This window comes from Dendrobates tinctorius, unplaced genomic scaffold (genome assembly GCF_039654945.1).
Source record: "Dendrobates tinctorius isolate UK_male_01 unplaced genomic scaffold, ASM3965494v1 ptg000124l, whole genome shotgun sequence".
Taxonomy (NCBI): Eukaryota; Metazoa; Chordata; class Amphibia; order Anura; family Dendrobatidae; genus Dendrobates; species Dendrobates tinctorius.
In genome coordinates, this window is record NW_027361792.1 from 1432764 (window position 1) to 1448923 (window position 16160).

A 16160-nucleotide genomic window follows, 5' to 3' on the forward strand; every position below is an offset into this window, starting at 1 on the left:
TCTGGTAAGTCAATGATGGGAGTATTGACTCGGAAATCAACTAATATTAGATTTCTGCTTGAGATTCCTTTACGATAAATGTAAAAACGCTGCATCTGTCTTGGGTCACTCGGGTCATACACTGACTGTATGATTTGTAAACTGCATTACTGCCATGTAGCCTCCACTTACATGAGCTACTTGGGGTACATATTGGCCCATTTGTGAGCCCTCCAGCTCCGGGACGGCTTGTAATTAGGGAAGCTTCAGACAGCCGTATAAGGCTAGGTTCACATTTGCAGTTGAGTACGCAGCGTATCGTCCGCAACCGCATGCAAAAACGCATGCGTGCGTTGGCGGACGATTGGCAAATGCTCTTTTCCCTGCAAATTTTTGAATGTACACAAGCCACGCCCAATGGGTGTGTCTTATGTAAATTCTTGCGTATGCAAACGCAAAGCCTATGCATGTGCTTGCTTGCGCACGCAAGCGTTCCCAGAGACTAATGCGTTGTTTAGGCGCATTCCTTCCGCATACACCCGCATGCGTTTTGCGCACGCCGCACAACCCGAAACGACGCATGCCTAAGGCCACTTTCACATTAGCGTTATTTTAGCGCAGCGCTTCGTGCTCAATAAAAACGCTTGCAAAAACCCGCATCATGCGTTTGCATTTTTAGTCGCATGCGTTTTAAACAGTTTCTTGCCATGTTAACTCTTAAAATGCATGCGTTTTGTAACGCAGGCGTGTGCATGTCCATGCGCACGCCTGCGTTCCCATAAACTGTAATGCATTATTTAGTTGCATTCCGTGCGCATGTAGGTTTTTTTAACGCCGTTGGACGGACTAAAAAATGCAACAGGTTGCGTCTGGCGCGCCTAGGCACACACCTTAAAAAAAACCGCATGCGCACAAAAACGCATACGAACGCGTGCAAACACTAGACCATGCGCACGCCATGTTAAATATAGGTGGGCATGACGCATGCGCATGGACGTGCACGATGAGCTGCGCAAAAAAAAAAGCTAATGTGAAACCACCCTAAGCAAACACGGTCGAACGCATACAAATGCATGTGCCTGCGTCCACAATGTTAAAGATAGGAAAACACGACGCATGCTCATGTACGCGTCAGAAACACTGCGGACACAACCGCGAATATGAAACCGGCCTAACACAGACGATCATAACGCACTGCTCGGACTGACCGTTGGCCCTCCTGACCTGAGCGTGACACCATGTGTTTCTATGCAGCTGTGAAGCTCGGGACGGGAGAGCCGCCGGCCAGTCCGCTGCGATCCTCATCAGAGTTATACGGCCATCTGACTCTTCCCTTAGGGTCCAATCACAGAAGGGTACCACACTAGCCTCTCCTGAGATAAGGCCTGCAAATTTACGAGACAGATAGGATCCACCATTACCTAAATGGCTTTAGGCCAAATTCAGACGTCTATGACACGCAGTCGGAGTTCGGACCAGTGAACAGCCTCGTAAAGGCCAATGAGACTGAGCTCCGGTCAGGAGACTCGTGGTCAGTCCGGAAAGCATGGTCCTCATTTGGACAGTGTTTGGCGGATGTCTGATGGGAGGAGTGCACAGCCAAATCTAGCGGCCCATACTCTCCAAATGTATGCAACAGAACTACATCCTTTCTGCCTCCGTTCCCATGGACAGGGTGCGCCATGTCTGCGGCTGGCTGGCCAATATCTGTGCAGCTTCTCTATTTTACAAGTATAGTCTATGTAGCTGTAATGCAGGTTCACGGCGCTCTGCTGCTTTCTATAATCCCAGTATATGGCCGTACAGCGGCTGCATGTATAGATGACCTCCCGTGTGACCCTACATTCTAACCTTCTCATGGAGGGACTTGCCCGCAGAGCTCACAATCTGATTGCACTGACCGGACTAGAACGTCCCCTCCTGACTAGATACATTTTACGTTCCTTACTCCCGTTCATTTCATCCCATTCACAATCTGTTAGTTTTTGGTTTTATGTCTAGTTTATTTGTATCCTTTTGTTAACCCCGCGTTGGGGTGACCGTATTATATGGGTGACCGCTTTGCCTTTGTATGGGGATTGGTAAACTTTCCGTCTGGACAGACCTTGTCTCCGAAGTAATTCTTTTATTTCTATTTATTGCACAAACATGCAGCCCCCCCTCCTTCCATGGCCATGTAATTCCCCCCTCTGCTCTCTTTTTGTCCCCCCCCCCCCCGCTGTGTATTAGGGCGAATCTTCCCCTGCAGGGGATTGTGGGAATGTTTCAGTCCTCGCTCACCCCTGGAGCCGGATAATAAGCGGCTTCAGAAAGCAGACCCCAGGAGCTTGGCTGTGTAGGGCCGGGAACAGTAGGGGATTCCTTGTGTTTCTAAAGGGGCCTTGCACAATTCTTCCTTATTTTCTTCTCTTGGGAGGGGATCCGGCTGAGGGATGGGGGGATCGTTTACATTCATAGATGAAAACAAGAAACACTTTTCGCTTTGTGCGTGTTGTTGCGCGGCGATTCCGCCCGTTGTGTGTTTGTATTTTTTGGGGTTAGGTTGTGTTGTCCATCTAGTGCGCCTCGTCGTACAATGGGCTCTCGGCACCTGTGGCGCACTCTACAATGAGCGACCTTACAACCCCTATATCTCGCTGGGGACCCCGCTGGCTTTTTTAGAACCCCAGCTCCTTGTAACAATAATTTAGCCCAAGGACAGGCACTGGTTTTGGGCAAATATTTCAAACCTTCTTTTTTTCTAATCCATTCTTTCTAGGCCAGAATGAGGCTTTTATGTTGTGTTTTGTGCTGTTTTTTTTTTTGTCCCGATAATAGGGAACTTTAAATGCACAGTAAAACCTGCAGCGCCACCATCGGCTCCAGATTCCTGCTCCCCGTCCTGTGAGGAATTCGAGGGATTATTTTGGGTTTGCCCAAATCAAACGTTTTTGTTTTTTTTTTTTAAATCATTTTCACTACGTTTAGGTAAATGTTGTATACATACAATTTACCATCTGTGACCCAACGTACTTGGCCTTAAGCTTATGTTGTGAACGGGCTGCACGTCTTTTGTACAGAATTTCTGGAAAGAAAAGGAGCTGCGGGAAAAAAAAATCTAGGCAGAATTTCTGGAAAGAAAAGGAGCTGCGGGAAAAAAAAATCTAGGCAGAATTTCTGGAAAGAAAAGGAGCTGCGGGAAAAAAAAAATCTAGGCAGAATTTCTGGAAAGAAAAGGAGCAGCGGGGAAAAAAAATATCTAGGCAGAATTTCTGGAAAGAAAAGGAGCAGCGGGGAAAAAAAATATCTAGGCAGAATTTCTGGAAAGAAATTGATCTGCGGCTTTTTATATCCTGGGCAAGCAATTTATTTTCAGAGCTTTTGCAAATCATGGGGTGGAAGCCACAAAATCTGCCTGATCTGCACGTAATTCAGAGATTTCGATACTGAGGTGCCGCAGACTTTACCCTTTGCAAATTCAGAAACAAGAATTGATCTATTTGTAGATATTACAATTCACCCCACTCTTCTATTTCCACCTGGAAAATATCCACAATGTGTAGATTGAAGTTTTTTGTATTTTTAAATCTTATCTTAGCTGCCATTATATTCCACTCCGCATGTGGAGAATTCACAGCAAATCTGCTACGTGCGCAGGCGGAAAAACCCACCGATATTGTCACAGTCGTCCGACAGTCGAAGGGTATGTGCACACGTAGTTTTTAGGTGCTGCGGATTTTGTGAAATCCGCAGGTCTTTTGACCTGAAATTTATCTGCGGTTTTGCCCTGCGGTTTATCACCTCCACAATGGAGCAGATGGTAATCCGCAGCGGGATCCGCAGAAAAGAAGTGACATGTCATTTATTTCTGCGGATTTGAAACCGCGGAAAAATCCGCACCGTCTGCACTGCGGTTTCCATTTTCCATAGAGTAAAATGGTACTGTCCACCGCAGCAGATTCTACTGTGGACCCGCAGGGCCAGAAACGCTGCGGATCCGCAGCAAAATCCGCAATGTGTGCACAGAGCCTAATGTGTGGGGGCTTCCACAGTCTTTGGGGGAAAGAAGGATTCAGCATGTTGGATTTCCACTGATGGACCCCTTTATTCTTTGGAAGATAAGATAAACTGCTGACTGAGTCTGTGAGGGTCTTTTTTTCGAGAAGACGTCGGTGCTCAGACGAGCCTTGCTGTGTATGCGGATGCGAGTATGGGGGTCTAGCTGCTATTCAATATGTCTGGGGGTCCTTAAAGGGACCTTAAGGGTATTTCCGCAGTGGACCTCCCTCAGCAGAAATGTTGCAGAATTAGCGGTCACATCGTCTTCCACCCTGCGCCTTGTACATGGTGCAGGCACGCTGACGTTCCCAGCGCTGATCGACCTGAACTGCGGCGGATTTCCTCCTGAATGATACTTCATGACATCTGCTGCTGTAACGCTGCATACCCATCCTGTGTAATGGGAGAGAGATTTGCATTTTCTTTTTCTGTTGCAGGAGTCTGGGTTTCTATGTTTTTATTGTGTTTTATCTGGACTTCTCCATGATAAAACCAACTGAGGTCTAAAACGTCTGCGAGTGTTGTGGAAATCTCTGGGCTATTTAGCGATTCTTCCCATAGGGCTGAGCCCCCCACTGTGCCTGTGTGCAGCCCTCCTGGCACAATGTGTGAGGGGGTGAAGGTCTGAGAATGAGGCCTCTGGGACCAGGTGTGTGAGTTTCCTGCTTCTCATCCACATTGCCCCCTCAGTCCTGGCTGCCATTTTTGCTGTGGCCATATTAACTAACATTGGCGCCTTCGGTTCACTCTCTTGCACTTTACTTGGCAGAAGATGTGCAGATTTTAGTTTTATTTTTTGATATTGGCAGATTGCAAATTTTTTTTTTTTTTTTTTTTTTTTTTGGGGCCTCAGAGAAAAAACAAAATCAGAAATAAAGTAACTGTGAAAACCCACATCCACTTGTCGAACATAAATTACAACGTGACTCTTGCTGATGTTCTTCTTTTTGCCACAAACTAGTATTTACCACAGGTTGTTCATAAATCATCTTGCTGCCTTAATCCCCCACAAGATAGAACTGTTGTGGCCCTGATACCAATCCAATATGCCCAGGAACTGTCCCAATTCTCCTACTCTGCCACTTGTTATCCCTTCTTGAATGATTTTCCTTCATCAGCATTCCGCCAGCACTATAGGTGCCGGATATTCTTTTCTCCGTCACCTCCCAACATCACTCGTGTGTGTGTGTGTGTGTGTGTGTGTGTGTTTGTGGATATGGATGTGTATATATATATATATATATATATATATATATATATATAGTAACTTTATTCTTTTTATGGGGGGGGTCTTATTAGTACAGTATTGAGCAGATCGACCAATAAAATATTTTTACTTTAGGACCTGATGGAGCAGAGAGCTCACTAGGGGGAGAATTACGAGTGAGCATGGGGTGAAATTGCTCGCAGAACTTGTGGACTATTGATATGTTGCTTATAAAGGGGCAGCTGCTGGTGACATTACTGCTTTCTGTATGTACTATATAAGCGTTCCTCCCCATCTCCAGTTTGGGGCACTGAAAGGTCAGGTCTATAAAATTGGGTATTGTAGGGTTGGAATTGACTTTAATTGTGAAACAATAATCAGTCCTGATCTTTTATTTTGTGGCTGTTGGGATATTGGCAAAGCAACACTAACAAAACCGGCTCCAAACACAGTGCAGCGCTTCAGCCTAAAGGTCCTTTCATCAGAATCTCATTTGTTGCATCTGACAATGGGCCGGAACTTGTGCGGAGGGAATCTGGTGCTGAGCGGTGATGCGGAGAGTTGCAATGTTATATCCCAGATCCTCCCGTGTTACAGCAATAGGACTAATAGGAACAGTATCCAAGGCCAGCCAAATCCATAGAAGCCCCCTCATCCTACCAGTGGGCACTATTTGCCCATAAGGGGTCTGATCCTCCTCCTTTTTACCACTTTACATTTTTCAAGCGTCTGACTGTCGATATTTTGCATATGATGAGACTTTTATGAAGACCACTCGTGGTACCCATGTAGCATAATGGCTGTCAGCCAACATGTATTCCTCCAGAATCCCCCAGGCAAGCATTCATGTGTTTCCAATGGGGAAAGAGAAGTAGGTTAACCCAGACTCTTCTGCTCTTTAGCCTCCCTCCATCTAAGCCCTTCTGTTCTCTTGCTCAGCGTTTATTCCAGGCCCCTGTTGCTCTCTTTCCGCCCTTGTATCGGCGCCCACCCTCGCTCACATCCGTGCCCCTCTCGTACTACTGTGCTGTATGTGACTGTGTGCGGTGAGGCCTAGGTTTCTCATCCACTATCTCTTGCATATTTGCCAGCAATCTTCTTTTATTCCCCCCTCCCCAAGAACAATCCCACAACCCGATCCATAAAAGTTACGGGTTTTTGTAAAAAGTGGGTTTCCCTATTGGTTTTGGGGTGGGGCAGTAAAAAAAAATTCGGGCATTGATCTGATGGTAAATTTAAATTCTCACGGAAAGGTGCAATGTGACGAGACTGATGATGATCATACTCTGATCAGCGGCGATGTCTTATGTTCCCACGATTTCTGAGCGTCTATAATTTACCGAATCCGATTTGTCCTGATCTGCTTTGTACAAACATGACGGTGATTATCTTATTTCCTTGCCTAATTTAGAGCCAGTTACACTACTATAAAATGTGTCATAGTGCTGAGCACAAGAGCTTGCAATCTACAGAAGCTCCAACCATATTCATGTGTAATTACTGTTTCTCACTGATGAGTGATTTGTCTGCATTTTGCTTATTTTTGTGTTTGCTTTTATTTTTGAGTTTTTATTTCTTTTCTACAGTTAGATTGCAATTTTTTTTGTAATTTATTTTCCCATTTATTCATTTATTGAGATTTTCCTATTGAAGGGCCAAAATAATGGATCACTGACCCTTAGCATGGTTACCAAAATTATTGCTGGTGATTTGGGGATGTTCTGAGTCCCGCGCTCGGCACCACCCCCACCAGAACTGGTTGGTATGGCTTGTGTAAATCTCATCCATCTTGGCTCAGGATGCTGGTGATTTGCCAATGTTCCCCAAAAATTGGGAAACCATCTGATTCAGGACATATAGCACAGATAGTGTTGCACAGTGCTGCCAATCATCAGATGAAAGGTGGCGCCGTGGTTTAATTGAGTGGGGCAGAGTTGCACCACGGCACAGCTGTATGTATGAGCAAAGCATTGCGCCACTTCAATAAAATTAAAGCTGTGATTGGTTGTTAACGGCAGGTCGCAGTTGTACTAAATCTGGTGCAGTGTTGGCACCAGCACGGTTTTTGTTTTGCAGCTTTTATTAATTCTTCTTCTTCTTCTTCTTCTCCCCCTCTTCCTCCTCCTCCTCCCCCTCTTCCTCCTCCTCCTCTTCCTCCTCCTCCTCCCCCTCTTCCTCTTCCTCCCCCTCTTCCTCTTCCTCTTCCTCCCCCTCTTCCTCCCCCTCTTCCTCCCCCTCTTCCTCCCCCTCTTCCTCCTCCTCCCCCTCTTCCTCCTCCTCCCCCTCTTCCTCCTCCTCCCCCTCACCTTTTTTTTGTCTGCTTTGTGTGATCGCCTTTATTTGTTATGTTCCTCATTGATGCTGTGGTTTGTGACTTTGCAGATGTTTTCAGCTGATTCACCTGTGTAAATGTGCTCCAGCCCCTTAAAGAAATGTTATGTATGCCTAAAGCAAAAGGACATAAAATAAAAAAAAAAACCTTTAAAAAAAAAAAAAAAGTCAGGCAGACTGCTACACCAGCTCACAAAACTGATGCCCTACTGGATTCAACAGCCTCACAATAAAGGTGGGGACAGCAGAGGTCCAAAATACTGATCAACAACCACCGCTCCCGACTACTCATGGAGGGCGGCTGACCGATAAGACCGGTATAGGGCACCAGTCACACAGATGTGTGCCGTCCAGTGTCTGGCTTACAGCCTAATAGTGACGCCATACTATTAGAGCATGTGGGCTGCTTAGGTGTGTACATAGAAATCATCGGGCCTCATAGCAAAAAAAAAAAAAAAAAATTGGGTAGAGTCACAGAAAGACGCTTCTCACAACTTTTGCAGCTCTAACAAAGTAATTTTCCTCCCGTTGAAGCCCCTAGATTGCCCTTTCATTGCCCCCATAAAATGTGATGCCAACAATAGTGCCCCCCCCAAAAAACACATTATGATACCCCCCACAGAAAATTTGTCTACAGTACCCTCCACACACATGGTATGATGACCCTACTGTACCCCCCCCTCAACCCTCCCACGGCAAAGTATGGTGATCCCAACACAGTACGATGCCCCATCTGATCGCCACACAGACCTCCATTCAGTATAATGGTCCTCCACTCAGTATGACGGCCCCAACACAACCATCCACACTGTATAATGGCCCACACTAGCCCTCTATACAGTATGATGGACACCACAAAAAACCTTCACACTGTATAATTTCTTGCATACAATATAATGGTCCCCACATAGCCCTCCAAACAGTGTATTGGCTCCCACCCACCTAGACCAGCAAACTGTATAACAGCCCCCACATAGTCCTCCATACAGTATAGTGTGACCCACCTAGTCCTCCATACAGTATAGTGTGACCCACCTAGTCCTCCATGCAGTATAGTGTGACCCACCTAGTCCACCATGCAGTATAGTGTGACCCACCTAGTCCTCCATGCAGTATAGTGTGACCCACCTAGTCCTCCATACAGTATAGTGTGACCCACCTAGTCCTCCATACAGTATAGTGTGACCCACCTAGTCCTCCATACAGTATAGTGTGACCCACCTACTCCTCCATGCAGTATAGTGTGATCCACCTAGTCCTCCATGCAGTATAGTGTGACCCACCTAGTCCTCCATGCAGTATAGTGTGACCCACCTAGTCCTCCATGCAGTATAGTGTGACCCACCTAGTCTTCCATACAGTATAGTGTGACCCACCTAGTCCTCCATACAGTATAGTGTGACCCACCTAGTCCGCCATACAGTATAGTGTGACCCACCTAGTCCGCCATACAGTATAGTGTGACCCACCTAGTCCGTCATACAGTATAGTGTGACCCACCTAGTCCTCCATACAGTATAGTGTGACCCACCTAGTCCTCCATACAGTATAGTGTGACTCACCTAGTCCTCCATACGGTATAGTGTGACCCACCTAGTCCTCCATGCAGATGCTGATACACTTGACAGTATGATGCCAGGAGAGGGGGCCTGGTGCCAGCACTGGCAGTGGGCCACAGGACTTAATGGCCCCATAGTGGCCACGTGGTCTGCCGCCATTGGTGTTCCGCTGCTGAGTGCACCTCACAAGTACAGACACCCCAATTGCCCTAGCCATCACGAAAGGTCTTGGCTGCATCCTGTTGTAAGTGGATAAAAGTCCAATAATATAAAAACGATGTATACTGTGAATGAGGTGGATATTTTGGCCAAAATACACACGCTCTCCACGCACGTCAAGAGTCTTTACTGTCTTGTGAGTCACTACACAAAGATCAAAAGCAAAATCGGCAAAAGGACATTAAAAAAATAAACCACTTTTTATCGTGGGTTCCTGGTAACTCGGGGACTTTGCACTTTTTTGACCCATCAGTGAGGTGCGAAAACTGCCGGACTAATTTTATGGGGGTTTTGCTTTTATTGGACGATAACCTCCTTTAATCTAGATTAAGGCGGAAAGGTTGGAGTCTCGAACCATAAACTGCCGGCGGCGTTGTCGCCTTTCTATCTCCGCTTTCATTCACCGCTCTCTGTTATGTCTGTATTGTTTGGCAGTGGAAATAATTAACCCCGTATAACGCAGAACGCCTGTTTCTCCGTCCCTCCCTGTCACTGTGATCGGGCCGGATGGAGGTTGAATATAAACGGGTCATTGTCTCTGGGGAACAATACGTGAGTGTGCGACGTGTGGGGGGGAGGGGAGTCTGCGTTATACGGGGTGAAAGAACGGAACTGATGGACAAGTGAAGTGGGTCACTCTCCGATGTGGACGGTTTGATATAAATAGGATGTTTTTTTTTTGGGGGGGGGGGGACAGGTGGTGGGAATATGGGTCATTACTGTCTGACGATGTTACAGAACATATCTGTATACTCCTCATTATAATCAGGTCATACCGGTCTGCGTTGTACAATGTGTGACAGTGACTACCTTTCTTTCTGAAATTGCACCACTCCGGTCTACAGGTGGTGTCTGGTATTGCAGGAATAAATGGGGCTCAGCTGCAATACCATCAACAACCAATGAGCAGACAGGGCGCTGTTTCTGGAGGAAAGCAGCCACGCTTTTACGTTTTGGTCTGTTCCTGCCAGTCACCAGTTTGTTTGATGCTTTATCATTATTGCATAACTTACATTTGTCTGAATTTTTATGGTCCTGCAAGTAATGCAGCAGATTTTTTGGGGCAAATTGAGGACTCTTCTACAATTCTATGCGGGTAGCCTAGTTCTTCTCATGTAAAGGATCTCAATCTGTTTTTTTTTTTTCCTTATGGTATCCTCCTCTAATTTTTTTTTACTATATACAAGCAGATTCTATAGTCCAGGTAGGTTTGTTGCCAGAAAAGTCTCTATCGTTTTTGTTCGTTGCTTATGTGATCATCTGTTCCATCAATGTGGGGATGTCTCATCAACCATTGCTGTCCATGAGATCTGCACAGCACAAGATATTTTCCTTTTAAACCCCACTGGCAATTAATCCTTCACTTTATCGCTGGGCTGGTCTTAGACCAATCTCGGGAGTCAAGTTGTCATTGTCTATTTATTTATCTGCCTTCGGCTCGATCTCGATCCATGGCGACGTGATGGATGAAGGCTCCAAGAAGATCGATCTTGCGCAGCCTAGATGGGTCAACCAGGCTCCGTGTCGTAGTCATTGACCGTAGAAATTGATGAGGGTTTCTAACTATTTTGTGTTAGCACTCCAAATGTACTTATTGTTGACAAGTAAGAGCCTAAGCTTCTGCAGTCTTTTTGACATAAATTTTGTCATTGATATTATTGCTTGATTTCCAATTTGGATTGGATCCATCAACAATTGGGGAGTCCTCGGTGGGGATTTCTTCTTCTAGTCCCCAGAATGGATAGTTTAGAACATCCGGTGCCAAGCAGAACACATGGTGGATTGTTGGATGTTTCCCCCAGCAAAAATCTGATGTCACTGACTGGATGTAGTCGTACAATAACAGTATCTGCCCCAAGATGAGCGTCTTGTGTTCTATAGTTGTACTTTACCTTCTTCTAGATTGTTAGAGAATTGAAGAGAGAGCGAGATACTATGAACTACTCAATACAAGCAGTCCTATAATACTGGTGAAGGATGGCCGCAGACCCAGAAAAGTTATATTTTGCCAGAAATTTAGATTATTTTTTTTTAACATAAAAAAAAAAATTGGTAGAGGAAGATTCTTTCCAAAAATTGTCATAACATAAATAATCCAGATCACTATGACCCCAATTAATGGTAAAAGATAAGGAGACCCAGGTGTCCGTAGTGGCTTGGCGTGCTAGAATCCACTAGATTGGGATCAGCTATCCCTAGTGATGATCGAAAGTGCTCGCTACTCGGGTGTGCGTCAGGTGCTCGGGTACGCACAGAGGAGCAACGCGGGTGCTCGAATCCCTGCCCCGCATGCTTCGCGGCTGGCAATTTTCACGTGTTATTTGGCTGTCTAACATGTGATTGAACACCCATAATACTCGGTGCGTACCCAAGCACCCAATGCAAACGCGAGCAGTGAGCACTTCTGCTCATCACTAGTTATCACATACAGTATAGTGTTGGCACCATTGACATTGTTCCAGAAAATGAAGTATTTCTCCCAGAAAATTATTGCAATTACACATGTTTATTTCCTTTTTGTGTGTATTGGAACAACACAAACTAAAAAACGATAAAGCAAAAAGACAAATTGGACATAATTTCACTCCAAATAGTTGGCGCCTTTCCGAAATTGTGGGCAAACAACTTTTCATTTCACATTCAAATATTCATGTTTTTTTCATGCAATACTTCAGATAACTAGCTCCGTCTGTTAAGGTGGTGATGTTGTGTGCCCTAGTTTGCCGTTCATCTGTTTGCTCTTTGCTGGCATCAAACAACTTTGTTTCCAGCATGTGATGCTCGTTCGCACTCACATGTGGCAAGTAACAGGTGTCGGCAATATGAAAGTCACACCTGAAACCAGATAAAAAGGGGAGAAGTTGACTCGATCTTTGAGTTGTGTGTCTGTGCGTGCCATATTAAGCATGGAGAACAGAAAGAGGAGAAGAGAACTGTCTGAGGACTTGAGAACGAAAATTGGTGAAAAATATCAATTACCAAGGTTACAAGTCCATCTCCAGAGATCTGCAGATGGACTTTTATTTTTTAGAAATTATTTTTTTTCAGAATAGAGATCGTGTTTATAAAATGGCCACGACAGTTAACGTGAGCATACACAGGCAGATTTTTTTTTTTTTTTCCCGCATAACAAGCATCGATTGGCACTTGTCTAATTCTTAGCACAAGGCCTAATGCAAATTGTTTGGGAACGAACCGTTTACGTGTTTTGTTCAGTTTACAGAATGTGTGCTCTTCAAAACAATATTAGGTCTCCTAGATAATATCGTCAGCTAACAGAAAAAAAAAATTGTTTTTTGCTCCTATATTTTGAATATTGTCTCATGTAAACATGGCAGCGATCGTGTGTTCTGTGCTCGCTAATAATGCGTGTCTTCCAAAGAGGATTTATCTGAACGCACTGATTTTGGGGGGCTGGGCTGACATATTTAGTGGCCTCCTACCTGTCCCTCCCCCCCACGATGATGGGCACAGGTTAGAAATGAAGGACACATTGGATTTCTACCTGCATTCATGTTATTGGAAGAAATGGGTTTGGAGAGATGGCTGTTGGCCGACCACCCTTCCCGTGTTTTTGGCTAGCGTTTATCTACGGTCTACTTAATATCCCATTAATACAGAACATTGAGGGTACGGTACGACTTGGATATCCACGTTAAGATTTTATGATCAGCTGAACATATGCCGTAATTATTGAGAGTTTTCGTTTGTTTTTTTTTCCCCAGGGTTTTCCAGTACCTCAGAGTGTGCGTGTGGACGAAACCACTTCACGTGTGCGGTCAGTGCGTTTGGAGAATGCACGTGTATCCCCGCACAATGGCAATGTGATGGCGATAATGACTGTGGCGACCACAGCGACGAAGATGGCTGCAGTAAGTAGTATGACCGTGGAGTAATGAGTCCGGCTCGGTCACAGCTGTACTCCTATGATTGAGTCTTCGGAATGACAAGTGGCCATTATGGAGTTTCCTTTAAGGCGATTTGTTGGACATAGATGACATAGTCTTCATTTTTTCACGCTTCCAGTGCTTCCCACCTGCTCTCCTCTTGACTTCCACTGCGATAATGGAAAGTGTATCCGACGCTCTTGGGTCTGTGATGGGGACAACGACTGTGAGGATGACTCCGACGAGCAGGATTGTCGTAAGTATTCTCTGTGAAGGCTCCACTCTTTATCTGATGATTATTTTTTTTTTGATCAGTTCAACCATGTCTTTTAGGATATACATTCACCATTGTGTATTTTTTTTTTCCATTTGGTTGCCTTTAGTCCTATGTTGGATAGTCTTCTTGACCGTGTCTTGTTGAAAGATCCTTGAACTAGGATATAACTCTGCATATTTATAATGGTGTCTGTCTGTGCAGCTCCCCGTGAATGTGAAGAGGATGAATTCTCCTGCCAAAATGGCTACTGTATCCGAAGCCTGTGGCACTGCGATGGGGACAATGACTGTGGAGACAACAGCGATGAGCAGTGTGGTAAGTCTGTGCAGGAAGATCTGATCTATATGTTCCGTCTCCATATAATGTGCTTTCAACCTTCGACACAAGTGATGCAAGAATGATAAGTTGTTGGGCGGTCAGATTGGTGGTCACTCACATAACGGTGGCGGAAAATACTTGGAATTCAACACTTGGTCCATATTTATAGAATACCATTGAGTTTCTTAGTGTAAGGGCCCTGTTACACATAGCGACGCTCCAGCGATCCCGACAACGATACGACCTGGTAAGGATCGCTGGCGCATCGCTAGTAAGCTGTCAAAGAGACAGATCTACTCAACGATGCAGTAACGATACGGCGATCCGTATAACGACCTTGGCGGTCATTGGGACCTTGTCACACAGCAGCTATTCTGACAACTCAGACCTCGATAGGCGTGCTTCAACGAGGTCGATCGTCGTTGTTATGGCGTCAAACACAGCGATGCATGCTGGCCAGCGGGACACCAACAATCAAAAAATGGCCTAGGACATTCCAGCACAATCAGCGATATCGCAGCGGGGGGGCGGTCGCCGCTATGTGTCACACGTAGCGAGATTGCTGGCGAGGTCGCTGTTGCGTCACAAAATCTGTGACGTTTCAGCGATCTCGCTAACGATCTCGCTATGTGTGAAGTACCTCTAAGGGTCATCACATCTGATATACACGTAAGAGGTACTGGGATCAACCAGCATATTCCTAAAATGAATGGTGATGAAACTAGCTAGAGAATGGTGAAATCTCCCCAATGTCTGATTACCTGAAAGCTTTTCTTCTCAATTTTGAGATTCAGAAACACGGGTTCCTAATGAGGAGATGAATTATTATTATTATTTATTGTTATAGCGCCATTTATTCCATGGCGCTTTACATGTGAGGAGGGGTATACATAATAAAAACAAGTACAATAATGTTAAACAATACAAGTCATAACTGGTACAGGAGGAGAGAGGACCCTGCCCGCGAGGGCTCACAATCTACAGCGGGATGGGTTAGGATACAGTAGGCGAGGGTAGAGCTGGTCGTGCAGCGGTTTGGTGGATCGGTGGTTACTGCAGGTTGTAGGCTTGTCGGAAGAGGTCGGTCTTCAGGTTATTTTTGAAGGTTTCCATGGTAGGTGAGAGTCTGATATGTTGTGGTAGAGAGTTCCAGAGTAGGGGTGATGCGCGAGAGAAATCTTGTATGCGATTGTGGGAAGAGGAGATAAGAGGGGAGTAGAGAAGGAGATCTTGTGAGCATCGGAGGTTGCGTGCAGGAAAGTATCGGGAGACGAGGTCACAGATGTATGGAGGAGCCAGGTTGTGGATTGCTTTGTATGTCATGGTTAGGGTTTTGTAATGGAGTCTCTGGGCAATGGGGAGCCAGTGAAGGGATTGACAGAGGGGAGAAGCTGGGGAATAGTGGGGGGACAGGTAGATTAGTCGGGCAGCAGAGTTTAGAATAGATTGGAGGGGTGCGAGAGTGTTCGAGGGGAGGCTACTGAGCAGGAGGTTGCAGTAGTCAAGGCGAGAGATGATGAGGGCATGGACTAGGGTTTTTGCAGATTTTTGGTTGAATAAGCCACATTTCTCACAGCAGACAATGAAATGGCCATAGGGAAAGCCACTATGCCTTATCCCTCTTTCCCCCAACATCTGCCCTAAAGGGAGAGTGGAAAACTTGTTTGCCCGGCGTTCCTCTGTTTGCAGGCACCTTACATTTTGCCTTGACGGCGCATTAACTAAGTGCAGTCGAGGGCAAATACGATGGGTTGTCAACTTTATCACCTGCATGATACAGGCTTAGTTAATGAAATGTTCGGGAAGTAATGGAGTGTTACCCAAATATTTGCTTACTATTCAAACGAATTTTAAGGTCATTCAGAGTCGATCTTTTCCGGCTTTTGTAACTCAATGCAGGTAATGCGAAGACCTTCATGTGCGTTACATTACAACCGCAGCTGTATTAGTATGGTGTTTCTTGTTTCCCGTCTGGCACATTTTTCCATTGACCTGGCATCTCATTGTTTTTTCAGTTTCATTTGGTTAAAGAGTAACAATCGTCTTAATTTTTATTTTATAAATTAATAGTACATGTGAAAATAAGCAACTTTGTAATAAATTTTATCAGAAAAATTTACTTCTTTCTCTTCCAATACTGATCAGTCATTATCCAAATTCTCAATTTTGAAGTAAAATCTCTATTTGGTGAATCCCATTACCGAGACAGGACATGGCATATGCAGGCTCGGACTGGCCCATAGGGTAACAGGGCAATCCCCCGGTGGGCCACCAACCCCACTGTATGGGCAGTAATTGGCATAATCCACTTGATTCACTCTGTACAGAAAAAAACAGCATCTCAT

General features: G+C 45.3%; 1 protein-coding gene across 1 annotated transcript in view; it reads left to right on the plus strand.

Annotated features, from left to right (window-relative positions):
* The window catches only part of LRP4 (LDL receptor related protein 4), a 65255-nt gene that overhangs the window by 24536 nt on the left and 24559 nt on the right, over nucleotides 1-16160 (plus strand). The window contains exons 2-4 of the mRNA XM_073541637.1: nucleotides 13059-13205; nucleotides 13360-13476; nucleotides 13699-13812. Coding sequence (XP_073397738.1) covers nucleotides 13059-13205; nucleotides 13360-13476; nucleotides 13699-13812 — 378 coding nt within the window. The remainder of the gene's footprint in view (nucleotides 1-13058; nucleotides 13206-13359; nucleotides 13477-13698; nucleotides 13813-16160) is intronic.